General features: G+C 33.8%; 1 protein-coding gene across 7 annotated transcripts in view; it reads right to left on the bottom strand.

The window, feature by feature from the left end:
• Nucleotides 1–2,258: 2,258 nt before the first annotated feature.
• Nucleotides 2,259–17,276, bottom strand: part of LOC116852459 (E3 ubiquitin-protein ligase COP1-like) — a 16,458-nt gene continuing 1,440 nt past the window's right edge. The window contains exons 1-9 of one of the 7 annotated variants that reach the window (XM_032832879.1): nucleotides 16,649–16,819; nucleotides 16,223–16,338; nucleotides 9,702–9,865; nucleotides 9,252–9,426; nucleotides 8,848–9,175; nucleotides 8,513–8,781; nucleotides 5,347–5,525; nucleotides 3,518–3,745; nucleotides 2,259–2,609 (exon numbers count right to left, since the gene is read on the bottom strand). In XM_032832879.1, coding sequence (XP_032688770.1) covers nucleotides 3,519–3,745; nucleotides 5,347–5,525; nucleotides 8,513–8,781; nucleotides 8,848–9,175; nucleotides 9,252–9,426; nucleotides 9,702–9,865; nucleotides 16,223–16,338; nucleotides 16,649–16,732 — 1,542 coding nt within the window. In that variant the 5' untranslated portion in view covers nucleotides 16,733–16,819 and the 3' untranslated portion in view covers nucleotides 2,259–2,609; nucleotide 3,518. Of the gene's footprint in view, nucleotides 2,610–3,041; nucleotides 3,746–5,346; nucleotides 5,526–8,512; nucleotides 8,782–8,847; nucleotides 9,176–9,251; nucleotides 9,443–9,701; nucleotides 9,866–9,958; nucleotides 11,388–12,327; nucleotides 15,427–16,222; nucleotides 16,339–16,648; nucleotides 16,820–17,276 lie in introns of those variants that run through there. The other 6 variants (XM_032832878.1, XM_032832877.1, XM_032832881.1 and 3 more) reach the window with 6 other exon arrangements.

Raw genomic sequence — 17,276 nt, 5'->3', positions numbered from 1 at the left:
TGCCAATCCCACCAAACACACAGCAAAGCCTTCCTGACAATCCTGGCCATCCTGGTCAATCCTGGCTTGGCCACCGTTTGCGCCGGCTCACCGCGTTTCGACCACGACCGTTTTCGTATGACGTTGTCGTAAGTGACCCACTTTCCATCACCAGTCACTATCCGCTGCAGAAATGGGTCGATTTTGTTGCGATTCAGCAGCGATTCGCAGGTGGAAATTCGGTCCATAAAGTTTTTTTGCGTTAACTCGTGTGGCACCCATACATCGAGCTTCTTTTTGTATCCAGCCTTATTCAAGTGGTTCCAAACGGTTTTTTGTGCAATGTTTAGCTCCTGGGCAATCGAAACAGTGCTTACATGACGGTCGGACTCGACGATTTCCATTATTTTATCGACATTTTCGACAATTGGCCTTCCAGAGCGTGGTGCATCTTTGACATCAAAATTACCGGAACGGAATCGACGAAACCAAAATTGCGCGTGATTGGCTGTTACAGTATCAGGACCATAAACACTATTCACATTTTCAGCCGCCTGGCTTGCGTTTTCGCCTTTATCGAAAAAAAACTGTAAAATATGGCATATTTTCTCTTTGCTGGTGTCCATCTTTGACGCGCGCTCAAACAATACTGAGTCAAATAATCACAAAACTGTCTGAGAAGTTTTTTAGTACGAAATCTTATCTTTCGAACGCCATCTAGCGTAAACCGATCGCACTTATATAACGCGAGATACACATTACTAAAGCCATCTATCGGAAAAATAATGGATTTCTTTTTATTACACCTTATATAAGTTTTACAGAAAAATATTTCAAATAAAAGCTATAGGATTTAAAAAGGTCTATTGAATAGTCTCATCAGTTTGACCCTGGCTGGCGTCGTTAAGGTGAAGTCAAAGTCACCTTGAATTTTTTTAATGGAACACATTTTTTATTGCATATTCTTATAGTCCTTCTCAATACCTTTTCAAAGCACTATAATTTTATTCATTTGGGGTCAGCCGTTTCAAAGTTATTGAGTATTTTACAGTAAGAAGTAATAGACACCCGAAGACAAGGTCGGAATATGATCCAGCCAATTAAGGCAAAATCGGAGGATGATCCAGTCAACTAAGGCAAGATCGGAGGATGATCCAGCCAACTAAGGCAAGATCGGAGGATAATCCAGCCAACTAAGGCAAAATCGGAGGATGATCCAGCCAACTAAGGCAAGATCAGAGGATGATCCAGCCAACTAAGGCAAGATCGGAGGATGATCCAGCTAACTAAGGCAAGATCGGAGGATAATCCAGCCAACTAAGGCAAAATCGGAGGATGATCCAGCCAACTAAGGCAAGATCAGAGGATGATCCAGCCAACTAAGGCAAGATCGGAGGATGATCCAGCTAACTAAGGCAAGATCGGAGGATAATCCAGCCAACTAAGGCAAAATCGGAGGATGATCCAGCCAACTAAGGCAAGATCAGAGGATGATCCAGCCAACTAAGGCAAGATCGGAGGATGATCCAGCCAACGTTCAGTAAGGTGCAGCATTTTAACATCAACTAATAATGAGTAGCCATGAAAACAACTGAGAGTGAGTAGCCGTGAAAACAACTGAGAGTGAGTAGCCGTGAAAACAACTAATAGCATGTTCGACTGGCTTTGGGTTAACCCGCTCTGGGTTAATCAGCCTAAGTTTATTGGTCGAACAAGTACTTATAAGCTTTATGATTGGCTAGTAGAGACTTATGACGTCATTAATCGCTCTCGGAGCGATTAACCCAGGGCCAGTCGAACACGCTATGAGAGTGAGTAGTCGTGAAAACAGCTGAGAGTGTGTAGTCGTGAAAACAACTGAGAGTGAGTAGCCGTGAAAACAGCTGAGAGTGAATATGATCCGGCCAACTAAGGAAAGATCGGAGGTTGATCTAAGAATTTAGATCATTCTTCGATCTTGCCTTAGTTAGCTGGATTATATTCTGATCTTGTCTTCGGGTATCTATTATTTCTTACTGTAAAATACTCAATAACTTTGAAACGGCTGACCTAAAATGAATAAAATTATAGTGCTTTGAAAAGGTATTGAGAAGCACTATAAGAACATGCAATAAAAAATAGGGTGTTCCATTAAAAAAATTCAAGGTAACTTTAACTTCACCTTAACGACGCCAGCCAGGGTCAAACTGATGAGACTGTTGAATAGACCTTTTTAAATCCTATAACTTTTATTTGAAACATTTTTCTGTAAAACTTATATTTTTTGAGATTTTTCAGGATTTCCATACTTTTTCCTCACTCTGTATATACATATTATATTATCACATTTTTTCACACACACAGCTACATTAATTATTATAACTATATTAATTATGCTAATTTATTATTGTAACATTTCACTACATTTAACCTAACCCTAACCACTCGCGGGCAAACAACACAGACGGCCGAGTATTTTATGCATGTTTCCTAAAAATCCTTTACTCATGCCTAACGCCGTCATTGGAAACTGCTTACGTCGAGCTGCTACGTCATCTCACGCATACGCAGAAGGGCTCCTGTCAGCTAGAAAATATCCCGAACTCCCAGTACTCGACCGTACTCGAGTGACGTTTCCGAACGTAGCCCTACTGAAACATAGTAAAAAGTATGCATATACTGTTTGCGCATATACGTGTACTATTTATCATATTTCAATAGATAGGTTAGGTTAGGGTTAGTTTATAGGGGAGGAGGTGCAGGGGAAGGGGCGGAGCCCCTCCCCCGCGCATATACGTGTACTGTTTACCATATTTCCATGTACACTGTGTGCAAAAATTACATTCAACTTCTAAAACTTCTTTTGTTAATGACTTTTTAACAAATAACGAGCGACGGCTAAAATCTTCTGAAGGTTACTCAAGGTGATCTCTAAAATATATGTCAAGATCAAGATCATCGGAGGTGATTTTTCTAAAGTGAATATTTACCGTTTTTATTTAGGTATATATATTTTATGGAGGGTTTTGTTAGGTTTTTTGTGGAGAGTTCGTTATTATGGATAAGAAATAATGTAGGAAATATGTTCTAAAATAAAACAAATACGTTTATTTTTACAATTCAAATAATTTGATTGAAAAGTTATGCAAAATCAGCGCGGCACATGACTTATTCACTCAGATTTTAAGTTACTAATTATTCTACATTCAATTAGATAAATGTTAACCATCGATATAAGTATTAATATTACCGAGCTGAGACTTACCATCTAACTATATACCTATTATCAAATCGTTATAATGCCGCTACTACTAAACCGTAGCAAACATTTACATGTTTATCAACATGTTATTTAACATTATCATTGTTAAATGTTGCCATTCTAAGCCGTATCTATAGACTGTTTAATATGATCTCTACATTAGGCACGATTCCTCTACACGTATTATATGTATATCTATATACATATTTTTCTTTGTTAAAAAGATTCACGCACACATAATACACACACACACACACACATACACACAAACCGGTGAATTATGTCATCTTAGCAGACCTTAACACAATGTGTGTAAAAATTGTATAAGTGTACGCGTTGGGCGGCCGGTCATTCCAGCTGGAATATATGGTAATTCATCATGAGCGGGGCCCATGACGCTTGCTATATCAAGATGCATCCATGGAATGCCGTTGCCGACGAACTCCCTCAAGAAGGCAGCAGCAGTACAAGAACCACCGCCCTTGCTTTTAGCAATATTGTTTATGTCGGCACCTTTGACTTTTTCTGAAAATTAGCATGGCGTGAAAAACAAGTTTGTAATCATTATAATTATTTACTGACAGATATCATAATTTTTTAGTAATAACAATTGTGTAAATAATTATAATTATTAGATAAACTAAGAAAGAATCAAACTTGCTGATTATTGAAATAATTATGAAATAATTTAGATTTATGAAATAATTTAGAATTATAAAATAATTTAGATAATCATATAAGGATATGAAATAGATAAATTAGAAGTTTGTAACAATTTGTCAGATCGCATATAAATAACAATAATATTGATTTGAGTTTTGTTCTTAAATGAATTTTTTTTATGTTTCAAACGTGTTTAACTTCCTTATTATTAATTTATTGATTATTAATTATTATTGATTTATAACATTTTAGTTATTGACAATTACATTTTTATTCCATCATTATAAATGGAGCCTGATAAAACACATCTACATCACTATTGTTTGGTTCCACCAATGTCGATTAAATCTTAACCTAAATTTAAATTGTCTTCAAAGACTTAACTCAGATTAAAAACCAATCGACATTTGAGGACATTGGTGGGACCGAACATATATACTTTTCATCTTTAAAATAGAAAAAAGAAAAAAACTGTGGCGGAAAGCAAACATTACTTGTGAGATTCATGGTAATAAAAAAAAACCAAGGTAGCTGTCAAATTTTAATGAAAAACATTTCTATTTAACGATGGAATTAAAGATGTTAGCTAAAATCGTTATATTAATAAAAAAGAAAAGAACGTGATGTATGGCATTTATCTAATTGGTCTATTGTCCTATCTTATATTGTTATTCGCCATGCTACGTGGAAAACATATACAAACATCGTCAATAGAAGAAAGATTGTAATAATTTTATTTAGATGAAAGATATAAGAATATTTCTATTATTCAATAGGAAAATAGATCTTTTAACCTTTAGACTGTCGGGAAAGCTACTTTTGTGGTTTTGCACAAATCTCAAAATTTTGTGCCATGTGTATATTACTTATATAGAAAAATTTTTGAGGAAGAAAAAACTTTTAATGAAAAAATGCCGGCAGCCTAAAGGTTAAGGATTGCTAAAAAACAATTTCTCTTATTGAATATGAGGTACTCTAAAATTCGACTTAAAAATGTTGCCACATTTCTCGCATTAATTGCTCATATATAAAAGTTTTTATATAAATTGTTCTTTTATTATAAACTTAAGAACTTTACTCGAAAGATTCAGAAGTATATTTTTTCAAATAAACAATAAATTTTTTAAACCATACTAAGCCAGAAAAAACCGATAAAACTAAGAATACTTTTTGTTCTCTTCATAAGTTTATTCTTTATTCTACTCATTAACGCATTTTATTTTTTAAAAGCTTTTGTAACTTCGTGCAACTAATACGAAAAATGACTTGCAGAATAGAAATGATATTTATTTGATAATATAATAAAAGATTCCAGCATCACATTAAGTTTAAACAAATGGAGATCCATAAGAAAAGATTAAATATTTTGCTGGGAAGAAAAGTAATGATTTTATTCATAAGTATATTATTATTGGAAAGAATCAAGAAACATGAATGGTCGACGATTGAAAAATATCTCTTACTCGTTACTTCGTCGGTGAAATGTTGCCACAGAGGAAGTCTCCATACTCTATCACCGGTTATCGTGCCGGCATTTCTTAAAGTTTCGTAAAGATCACTGTCATTGGTGAACACTCCAGTCGCAGCAGTTGACAACGTTACTCTTATAGCACCGGTCAATGTAGCAATGTCCAAGATAAATCTATTTAGTTGAAAGGTTCAATTTATAAAATCTATAAACAATCGGCGAAGTTAACTTGTGCCGAATACATTGTACAACGATATATATATACACATTGAACATAATTTACATTCCGATTTTTATTTATTAACACCTTGACGATCGCTGTCACGTATGTGATTTCGCAGACCCAGTGGTTATCAGTCAGAGTCACATAGGCGTGATCTCGCTCTGATATCGCGAATACATTATAATAGACTGCATGAGAAGTGCCGGCGGTAAACGGTAAAATCTGCGCGGTCACCGGCGGTACATACGAAACTGTGCGCGAAATGTGCGGCCGTCAAAGTATAAGAAAATTAATTAGCGAAATTTCGCTAATTATTTTAAAATTAATTAATTATTTTAAAAAACTCGATTTATTCGCAAAATTCTTTTATATTACTCCAATTCTAATGTTGTTTCATTCATTTTAAGGCTCTCTTTCCTTCGCTATAGTACTCTTGATTGATAACGTCAGAAGCAATACACTAAAATTTTTGCAAAATACGTTGAAATAAAAAGATAAGTTCACAAAATGATATTTACAGTCGGACATACAAAATAGTCCAAGGATTTCTCTTTTCTTCTAATAATCAATAAATTACCGTGAAATTAACAAAATATACAACCTACTTTTTAATTTATGTTTTTTCATGATCTTATTACGTTAATTTTATGGTCTGTTTAGAATTCGCAAAAAAAATTATACAAATATCTTCCCGAAGATTTTTATCGAGAATCTTTTAGAAAATTTAAAAAAGGTTTCGATCTCACTTTGCATGTGATTAGAGTGTGATTATAGCCGAACTGATTTCTTCGACAAATATCTGGCAACATGTCATGTTGTCTCAACTTCTAAGACAACGCTTACCGAGAATTCAAATCACAAATTCGTGAATTGGAGAGCGATACGCGGAATTTAGTGTATAATACTTACAATTTTAAATCATAATTCTTGGAAGGCAACACCAGATGTTCCTTGCACACAATAAGCAATAAATATCAAAACACGCGATGATCGTCGCGAAATTCTCATCCATTGAGTTCGCGACTAATCACCGCGTGCCGTCTGAGAAATTATAATTATATATGAATCCAAAATTCACGATTGAAAGCAGAAGCAGTAGCGAAGCGATAACTCGTATTCCGAAATTAGTTTCCTGAAATCGCTCTTTTCTGTTCGTACACTATTTGGTCGCTCGTTCCGCGTACCTGCAGGTACATACGAGCTCTCTTCGCGAGCGTGATCTAAACAAAAATTGTACCTAAGAATTTGCCGCGATCTAGATCGGTACAAACTCAAATTAGTCGATTTTGTTGAACTGTTATTTTGAAAATTTGAAAAGTGCTACAATGAAACATTGAGACGTATCCTATGTCAAAATTTCCGACAAACAGAAGATTTCCGTCGCGTCTAAAGGATACCATACGATTGTCCAGATATCCGCACGTCTGAGTATGGCCAGAAATTAATCTATAATTTGTGGTATATTACTAACACGCCTAATAAAATTACGTCAGCACAATTTTTGAATCAATCAATCTCTGCATCTTATCTTGTCCTCTAAGCGACTTCTCAGAGTCGCGTCTCACACATTAGCGCAACTTTCGGTGGATCCAAAAACAGGATCGTTTAAAAGAATTCGGTTATGGCTTCATCTACGAGATTAACTTGATCCACTAGCCTGTTCCACATCGTCTTTATAAACGATGATGGCACTAATGATTCACTGCGTTGACGTGTCGGGAGGAGAATTTAAATTAAATGTTTGGGCCAAAATCTTATCCAATGTTTTCTGCGAGCGATCAACTCATGAGCGTGCATTTTTTTTTAATCCAATGACTTTCGACTGACCATTATTGTTTTCTGACTGGCGAGCTTTTTAGTTTTTTATATTAGTTTACTGAAGAGGACCCAAAAAGAGTCGAAACGTTTAATTATATTTGTGCCAATGTCTATTGCACTATTTAATCTGTGCTTAGGCTCTTAAATGCCTTTCCTTGTTTTATTTATATTCAAAAGGAAAGTGTTCGGACTATTTTACAGATCTGCTCAATTGCAAGTATTATTTTACGGATATCATTTTATTTCAACATATTTTGTAAGAATTTTAGAATGTATTCTTTCGTTTTTGAACATAAATCAATATAATTGTAAAAACAAAAGCCTTAAGAAGATGCTACCGACATAATGCAGTTTCGTAGTTTTGAGTTTTTATATTTGGTTATTGCAAATATTTTTACAGAGTATACAAATGTACAAATGTCAATGCATAGAAAAACACCAAACATTATATTAAAAACAAAATAAAATGTAAATAAAAATAATTTCTAAAATTTTGATACAATATTTAGTGTTTTTTCATATATTGACATTTATACTTTTACTTTGTAAAAGCATTCTGTGCAACCAAATAGAAAAAAATGTAAACTACGAAATTATATTATATCGATATACAATATTATTTCTTAAGATTGGTATCGTACCGCGGAACTTTTAATCCATGCCAAAAACGAGAAAATGTTAATCCAAAAAATTTTTTACGTACTATTTTTAAATAAAATTTTTTTAACGAGAGAAGACCTCTCAAATCGCTTGAGCATACATAAAATGCTCCGAAAATTATTTTCTCTTGACAATTAATAAATAGCCATAAAGTTAAAGTAATATACAACCTTCTTCTTTAATATACCTTACCATTTTTTATAATTTTATCATGTTAATTTTATAGTTATTTATTGATTGTCAAGGAAAAAAAATCATTTTTAAAGCATTTTACAAATATAAATTAAAGGATTTTACTCAAGTGATTTGAAATTTTTATTCAAATGTCTTTTTACTCGAAAATAGTATATAAAAATTTTCAGTGTGTCATTTCTCTGTTTCTAATATCATGATCTAACATGGTCATGACGTATACTTAAGAACTTAATCACTATATTATATTAATCTGAGCTGCATGTACCTTGGATTAAACTCTTGAGCGTAACAAAGCGCGTCAGCGAGAATCAATCTGCCTTCTGCGTCTGTATTATCCACGATGATAGTTTTACCATTCATCGCTTGCACCAGATCGCCCGGCTTCGTTGCATGTCCTGACGGTAGATTTTCCGTGAGTGGTATCAATCCGACAATGTTTCTCTTCAGTTTCAGCTCTGCTGCAGCTCGAATAGTGGCGACTACGCAAGCAGCACCGCTCATGTCGGCGCGCATTTCATCCATCTCTGATGGTGGCTATAAGTGATCTTTTACTCAAGTTTTTTTCTTTTTTAATATTTTATTAAAAGCAAAGAGACTTACTTTAAGACTAATACCACCAGCATCGAAAGTGACTCCTTTACCAACAAATGTCACCGGAGCCTCGTTCGGGTTCTCAGCACCCTTATAGCTGATCTCGAGAAATTTGGGTGATTCGCAGCTTCCTCGCGCAACACTGAGGAATGAACCCATTTTTTTCTGCTCGGCCCAGCTTTTATCATGTACTTGGACGTCGACCCCGAGATACGTTAGTACTTCTGAGACTCGTTGTGAGAATATCGTGGGTGTCATTAGGTTTGCGGGTGTATCCGCAAGTTCACGAGCCCAATTCTGTGCCTGGGCTTTGATAATACCCACTTGCCATTCCATCCTTCAAAATAATTGATTTAATTTCGTATAGCCATTTTCGCGCTTTAGTCAGATAAGAATACAAAGAAGATACTCACTTTCCTTCCTCTCCGTATAAAGAGATTTTTGGTAACTTTTTCTTTTTCTCTTCATTTTTATATCCTTGATAAAGCCATGTACAAAGACCAGCTCCCTCGGCAGCAGCTTCTGCATCACCTAATGTCTCTAATTTGATGTCTTTTATATCAACGTCATCTAAAGCACGGCAACCCGCTAGAATAATAATATTCTATAATAAAACATACAATGAATCATTTTATAATTAATAGAATTATAAGTATCATACATATTATAGTTAATTATAATTATATTTGAATTTTGTAACGCGTTGAAAGACAAATTAGTGCTTTTTTTTATAAATTTCTTGTGTGTCAAGATGTAAACATCAAAAATATTCAAATCTAATGTCGAATTTAAAATATAATCTGAAAAAAGACTTGACTAACATAGAATATTTTTACCACAATATCTTGATTAATAAGATTTACCTGCTGCAGCAGCACGCACGTTCTCTTTTCCTTCGTGAATTTCTTCATTTTTGTTAATACCAAGACCTTGCTTTCCTAGACCAACTACCGCGATTCCGCTATAATCTGTTTCATCCAAACCCCAAAACACCCTGGCCTGGCCTTTAGGAATCTTTGGACCTGCTCTGTGATTTAAAATTAGTGAAAAAATCTGGTTGCAATAATTAGTTTACTTTAATGAGGAGATGCATGCAATAGTAATACATTTAAAAGACAGATTCGCAGACACAAAATCGTGAATTTATTAATTGTAATAGAATCTAGGCATTTCTTTTCCTTTTCTTAACATTCATTACACATATTATGATAATTCGCAATTTCAAAATACATTCTAAAAATATACTATTCTTTATTCTAGAATATTTTTCTCCATCCAGTTACATCTCATACATGACTACATTTACAATTATTCTCTTCGTGAACTACACATTAACTCACAACTGTGACATTCACAACTGTTGTTTTCTAATCTACAGTAGAATTCGCTTTGTACCGGCGTCAATACATTACAGATAGCTGTTCCACATTCAGTTTCCACTAACAAGTTAAATTTGTGAATATGTTACAATCTATTTAGTAGTGATTTAATATACAGTACAATACAATATGTTTAGAAATTTTAATATTAACTTCCTCTATATATATTATACATACTATAATAGAATAATACGATTTTGTTATGGAGTTTTAGTTGACATAATTATACAATGGATGTATACTTACATTTAACTAATTTCTTTTAATAATAATAAAAAATTACGTTTCTAATTAATATTTATGACAAAAACTTGACACAAATGTATAAAAGAAGATAAAATGTACTTCTTTTTTACTATTTTCCCGCTACAAAAATCTATGCGAATAATATATTTACCATAATATTCATTTTTGCATTTGCCTTTTGTACATTTTGGCACGTTAGAATTCGTGCATGTACGCGAACGTACATACACGTACAGATTAATAAACTTTGTATTGCTTATAGAATGAATAACATGTAATGAATATCTCAATCTCCTTTTATAATCATCTCGTTCGTACATAATAAAGTTAAAGTATTTCTACAATAGTTACTATTTTATAATAAAGTTTTGATGTACAGTAATAAAACGTTGAGTTACGTATCAAAGTACTCAACCAAAATATGCGCTATCTGTAGATACTGTTATCGTCGCGAGAAAATATTTATTCACAAGATACTGATTGCACTTTATCAAGCTTTTTTTTATAAAATCATGTAAAGTCATGATATTGAGAAATCACTTCTCAAGTTGAAAATTTCATATCAGTAACTTACTATAGAAGATGCCAATAAAAAGTTATGTAACTTTACACTTTATGAAAACTGAAATTTTACAAAAATTTAAACAGCAACTCCGTATTTAATAAACGCTAAAGAAAATTTAGCGTTATCACGCAATTATATTATCCTCAATTCAAAGGTCGCTATCGAGAACAGATACATAACGTTTGAAAAAGCACTATTAGAAAAACTTTAGTATTCACTCACATACATCACACATACTATCATATGTACATATAACTATCGTTTTGTGTATAAGAAATGTATATAGAATCGCACATTCTCTTATAAATATTTATAGGTATCACTTACTCGAACGCATTTTATTTTCATGTCCGGCACACCTAAAAATATACATCTGCATAAAACATAGTTTAATAACCGTGTTGCTGTGGCATGTTTGGGGAACAAGTATTAAGAATTAATAATCGAGTATAAAATTGCCTTAATTTTTAAATTATCGTATGCACAAACATCTTGTGTAATTGCTATTACACAGAAAAAACGATTTTTTTGGATTTAATCAATTTTGCTAAATTTAAGTGAATTTATTTATTAGACCAAAATAAATAAAACAAATATGATTATATGGCCTCTCAAATAATTTTATACTTTAATCCAAATAATTTATTGTTTCAAAAAACTATTCACTCAATTTTCTCATTTTATTTAAAAAATCAGAGTAATCAATACTTAGTTTACATAATTTTTAAAAAATTTCAAATTCCATTTCTCTTGCGAGACTGACGGTCTCTTTTTATTACTTCATTATATGTATCCTCTCCCTACGTGATTTCATATATTAATGAACCAGTAACACCATGATTGCTCTTAAATTTTTAATCACACATACTAGCTAATTCGAACAATAAATTAGACTAGAAATTAAATGTATAAAACAATTTTGTTTTCAATCAAATAATATTATTTAATCCTACGAAGTAAAATTTTGAACATGATCAAATAATATTTAGTTTTTTAGTTGAAAAGCAAACTTTATATTCTTCAAATAATAGTGTTTCCTTTTGCGTCAAACAATATTTGGTTTAATGTAATAAAACAATAACATTGTATTTAAACAAAATAACATTTGATATAACATTGTTATTTTAATTAAATAAATAATGAATTCAAAATTGAACTGAATTCAAAAAAATCATTTTCTGTGTAATGCAAAACGTTAATTACATATTACGATTCAGTCAATATTTCGAATATTAAAATTAAATCAAATTAAAAAATATATTGAAAATATGAAAACATAATAAGTAATAATACTAATACCTTCTACTTTCTTTTTCACACTTATATACAGCATACAGTACATAGCGAAAATATTTGTGCTCCGCAGTATATTGAGCATAGATCAATCAAAGATCATCATCTGCATAATATTCATTTTTAATGTCGCATTACTATCCTGACTGTCAAGATATGATATTTATACCACTCAGCCTGACAGTTTAAATTTCATTGCATTAGAAATTCTTTCTATAAATCATTAGAATTAAATGTCATGTTATTTAGAATGATTCAATTGTTTTTCATTGTTACTTATCCTTGCATTATCGTAAAATTTCAATATCAGAAAATAAAAAGGATCTAAGAATATAAAATAGGGAAAAAGAAATAAAACAAGAAACAAAAATATCAAAAGAATATAATACCTTATCGAAAATAATACGTTATTTTCGCGTTAACCGCCTATGATGTATTATATACAGTGCTTTAGATATCATCAAATCAAGCCGAAAGTCAAAGCTGAACTTTCTCAAAGTAGTAGGATAATGTAAAATGACATATTAATGATATATTAATAACGTCCCTAACGTTATTAATACGTCATTTGATGTCACCATATTTGCTGAGTTCTTTCAGTTAAATTATTAATTCTAATTAAATTAAATTCTTTAATTTCGTATAAGTAACACTTCACGCACACATTAAATTGTTCATTTGTTAATTTCTTATCCTCTTGTCATTTAAACCCTTTTTAATTTAAATTAGTAGTATTTCATTTAGCCACCTGCTCGACCAGTTCTTCCTAATTGTCTCAAACAAGTTCTAAAATTTTAATAATTCCCTGGGAATTAGCGGCTACCACAACATTGGACATCTGTCTCCAGCAGACTGCGGACACGAATTCGTTCAAATCCTCCTCTCTTCTGTCCTGTAACTCCAGTATGCTTCGCACTGCATCGAATTTGTACGAAAACAGTTGCTTCGTCAAACCTTTATAATACACATACAGTGCATTATTTTCAGACCCGCAAGCGACATAATCACCATCGGTGGCAAGGCCAACAAAGTTTTTCTCATTAACGTGTCCCACGAAGGAACGCAGGCAAAGTGGATTGTTAATATTCCACATTTTCAATTGCGAATCTGTGCTAGCAGACACGATCTCCTCTTTGTTGATAAATTTAACATAAGATACGGCCTTACGATGACCCTTGAATATACATAACGCTTCTTTCATGTTACGCAAATCGTAATAATGCACGCAGTGGTCTGCAGAACCAAAGGCCAGGTGACACGAACTACGCGGATTGAACTTGACACAACAAACATTGGCTTTTGCTTCTAATGACGCTACGGAGTAATCCGTATTCAGTGCCCATAATTTGACACGAGCATCATCGGAACCAGATGCAATTAATCTCGTATCTACATCGTTGAAGTCCACAGACCAGCATCGCTTTTCATGTTCTTGAAATGCCTTTGTACGTTGACCCGTTGTGGCGTCCCACACAGTCACCGTACCCTCATAATCTGAAGAGGCTAACATCCCCTTATGAAAAGAATTCCAGGAGACACACGAGATCTTTGAACTCGAGACCATTTCGACACACGGATAGTGAATGTCTACAGTGTCTCGTATAACAGCTCCATAATCGAATACTTTGATGCGTTTTGTAACACCAGCAATCGCGAAAAACTCGTTATCCTTATCAAATTCGATACTAGATACGATGGTAGAATTATTGAAGATATCCGACGAATAGTTGAGTGTAGCCAATGATCGCAGCGAATTATACCGCGAGAATTTAACCAGATTTTCACGGAACACATCCAAACCAGAGCTCGTGCTATGCACACCGCCGTGCTGTTGCGTTTCACTTTGTAACGACTGCGACTTCTGACCAAGCAGTAACTCTTTACCGCGCGAATCGAAATAGCATTGCACAAAATCGTCAAAATGTGCGTGCAATCTCTTTCGACGTATGGCTAAGGTTGAGCCACCGGAAAATTCGCTCTGTCTCTGAGCAGATCCGCCCGGATGATTTGTGAAGAAAATATCGGTCATGCCAGTTGCTTTATCGCTAGGTTTTACCATATTTGAGTCTATTATATCTATAAGGCCGAGCATCTCTTTCCTAATAGCGGAAACCTGCGCTGTCTCGTGCTCACTGATTTTCTTCAGATCCTCCACTCGCGGACATTTGCTCTGAACATCTTTCAAAATATTTTCCACTTCCGCCATGTCTTTCTTGATTAACGCTACCTCCTTCTGTAACTGATTTTTCTGTTCCTCTTTCTGTTGCAGCAGGTGTTTCAAAAATTCGTGCAGCAGTTTATTCTGCGCTGTACAAGTCTCTGCTTCGAGCAAATGCTTCCGTTGAGTCAATACTTCCAACATCACATTCACGTCGGGTAGAGTGAGATTAGCGCTTTCCGCAGCCACGATGTTTCTCAAACCGTCACACGCAGACGACAACGAATCAGTGCCTGCTGATCTGCGTCTACTATCTGTCGCGTAAGAACCTATCTGTGCGAGACCCTTAGTCCTCATTTTATATTTTAATATTAGTTCATGTAACAAGAAATTCGGAAAAATATCCTGTTGGCTCAACGTGAAACTACATTTTGGACAACGATCTTTGGTTTCTAAGGACTTCACGATACAACTGTAACAAAATGTGTGTCCACAACGCGTGATATGTGCCTCGTCGATAAGGTCGAAACAAATTGGGCACAAATAATCGTTGCTCTTATCTTCTAATATCCCTGTTATCCTTTGCAACACGTTCGCCGGTTGTTTACTCGTTTTACCGCTACCTTCGCCTAATCCACCGCTGCTCCCTGCGCTGCTATCATTCCCCATATTACCGTCGCCAAGAGTCGACATTACTATTTTACTCGATTTCCGTTAGTTTCTTGAAGCAGCAATGATTAAGTCAAAAGAAAAGTCCCGCAGCGCCTTCGATTTACGTACAGAAATATTCCTAATAGGCGCATTCGAATCATCAAGCGAGGAAAAGAATAAAACAGGCAGTATTATATTTTCATTTATAAAGCGCAGCGTGTTTCTAGGAAATCCTTGTGCGGAGCAAGTTGCGCTTCATATCATGTGTATAATACCGTCTCTCAGTCTAGTCACTCCTGAAACAATCAAAATAATGCCAGTGAGCTCGTATAAGGCACAAACTATCGCTCGAAAATTCAAAATTTTCACTAACAGAAAATACTTTATGTGAGAATTTTAAAATAACAAAGGGAAAGCACTTTTGAATATGTCAGACAAAGCTCAGGCAGCATTATAACAATTGTTTCAGGCTGGAAATATGAATAAAATATTTAATAAACATATATTATTATATTATTGTATAGTAACGAAATAAAAGTGAAAGAATAACAAAGTGCGATACCAAGTAGACTGTAGTAGGCTCTAGTAGTTCTACATCTTTATGTATACACTTATTAAACAAGCTATATCCAAAAAGAGCACATATGTAATAAATATTATTAGATTTTTGTATAAATATAATATTTTGTTAGTATCTAAACATCTTGTAAGTAAATTCATATTGCCTATGCATTGAAAATTCTACTACCAATTATATCTTGTAAAAGTAAACATAGTATTTAGCAGTACTTTAGTTTTTTAACAAAATATTTGTATGTAAGAACCTTTATAGCCAGCAGATATTCAAAAGAATATAAATCAATTTTATTGACAGTAGAAAGAGTTTGATACAAGAAAAAAAATGATTCTCCAATTTTGAATTTTTATTTAAATCTAGGTAAACTTTTGTCCTCGTACATTCTACAACAGTGCACAAAAGGGACATTGTTAGAAATTAACACATACTGTAATAATGTAATCTCTAAAATCACACAGAAACACAAAAATATTGTCAAATAATGGTAATAAATAGTAGCGGCAAAAATAACTTACAGCAAGATGTATTTCCACAGTTGGCCTTTAACAAGCTCATTATATTTTGCTGCTGTCGAAGTAAGTACAACTTTGTTCTCGTCGTCTGTCTCGTACACTCCAAGTACTAATCCCTTCTGCAAAAAGCAAAAATCGTGTCCACATACAAAGAAATTCTATAAGAATACTTCTAATAAATTAGTATTCCCAATAATTTGCAGCAAAATCAATAGCCAAATAAAAAAAATTGTCGCTTGTAACAAAATCACGTCAACATACTACATTCTTGGAAGTTCACGGATACAGACTAAGATTAGTTGCATCGATGTTCGTTGTAACGCTAAATTTTTCCAAAAACTAGACGAAAATTTTGTATTTCGTCATTTCATAAAGCAAACGTCTTGAATTAAGCAATAAAGGAAAATGCGAACAAATTCCTGCGATTACCTTCATGGTTGATACGTTAGCGAAAAAACGTAAGTGCAAGTTGCTGTGTGCTAGTGTCTTAGCTCTGATAAGAGAGAATGCCATAATTCGTTCTCGAGCACATTTAGATGCGGAATATATACATCCTTAAGAAATACAATTGCAAACCCAAGCGCATAAATGACGCAGAACGGCGACTCTGATAAATCGGATTTAAAGGTCTCCAAAAGATATGATAGAGACCTCTTGCGGAGAACCGTGACATAAAAGGTTTGTTCTTTTTCATTGGCTGCCTTCCAAAATTCACTGCCACTCAGAGGGTGCTTCCAATTGCTTAAGGGCCATAGCACACAGAGAAACTTAAGCGGTAAGCAAATTGCCCAATCACAGTCGTTGATTCTTGGACCGTAAGAAGAATCAATGACTGGTCAATTTGCTTACTGCTTACGTTTTACTGCTTAAGTTTTTTTGTGTGCCACTAGTCTAAAGCGTCTTCTACAATGGCAATAGGAGTACTAGTAAGAAATAAGCAGTAAGAAAATGAACCAATTATAATCGATTATTCTTGAATCGTGAGAATGGAATTGGTCCATTTTCTTACTGCTTATTTCTTACTATTACTCTTACTGCCATTGTAGAAGACGCTTAA

The sequence above is a fragment of the Odontomachus brunneus genome, unplaced genomic scaffold, assembly GCF_010583005.1.
Source record: "Odontomachus brunneus isolate Ranch 3 - 2012 unplaced genomic scaffold, Obru_v1 Obru_scaffold_226, whole genome shotgun sequence".
NCBI classification, from domain to species: domain Eukaryota; kingdom Metazoa; phylum Arthropoda; class Insecta; order Hymenoptera; family Formicidae; genus Odontomachus; species Odontomachus brunneus.
Note: the sequence above shows the minus strand (reverse complement) of the source record. Positions and strands in the feature narration are given on the sequence as shown.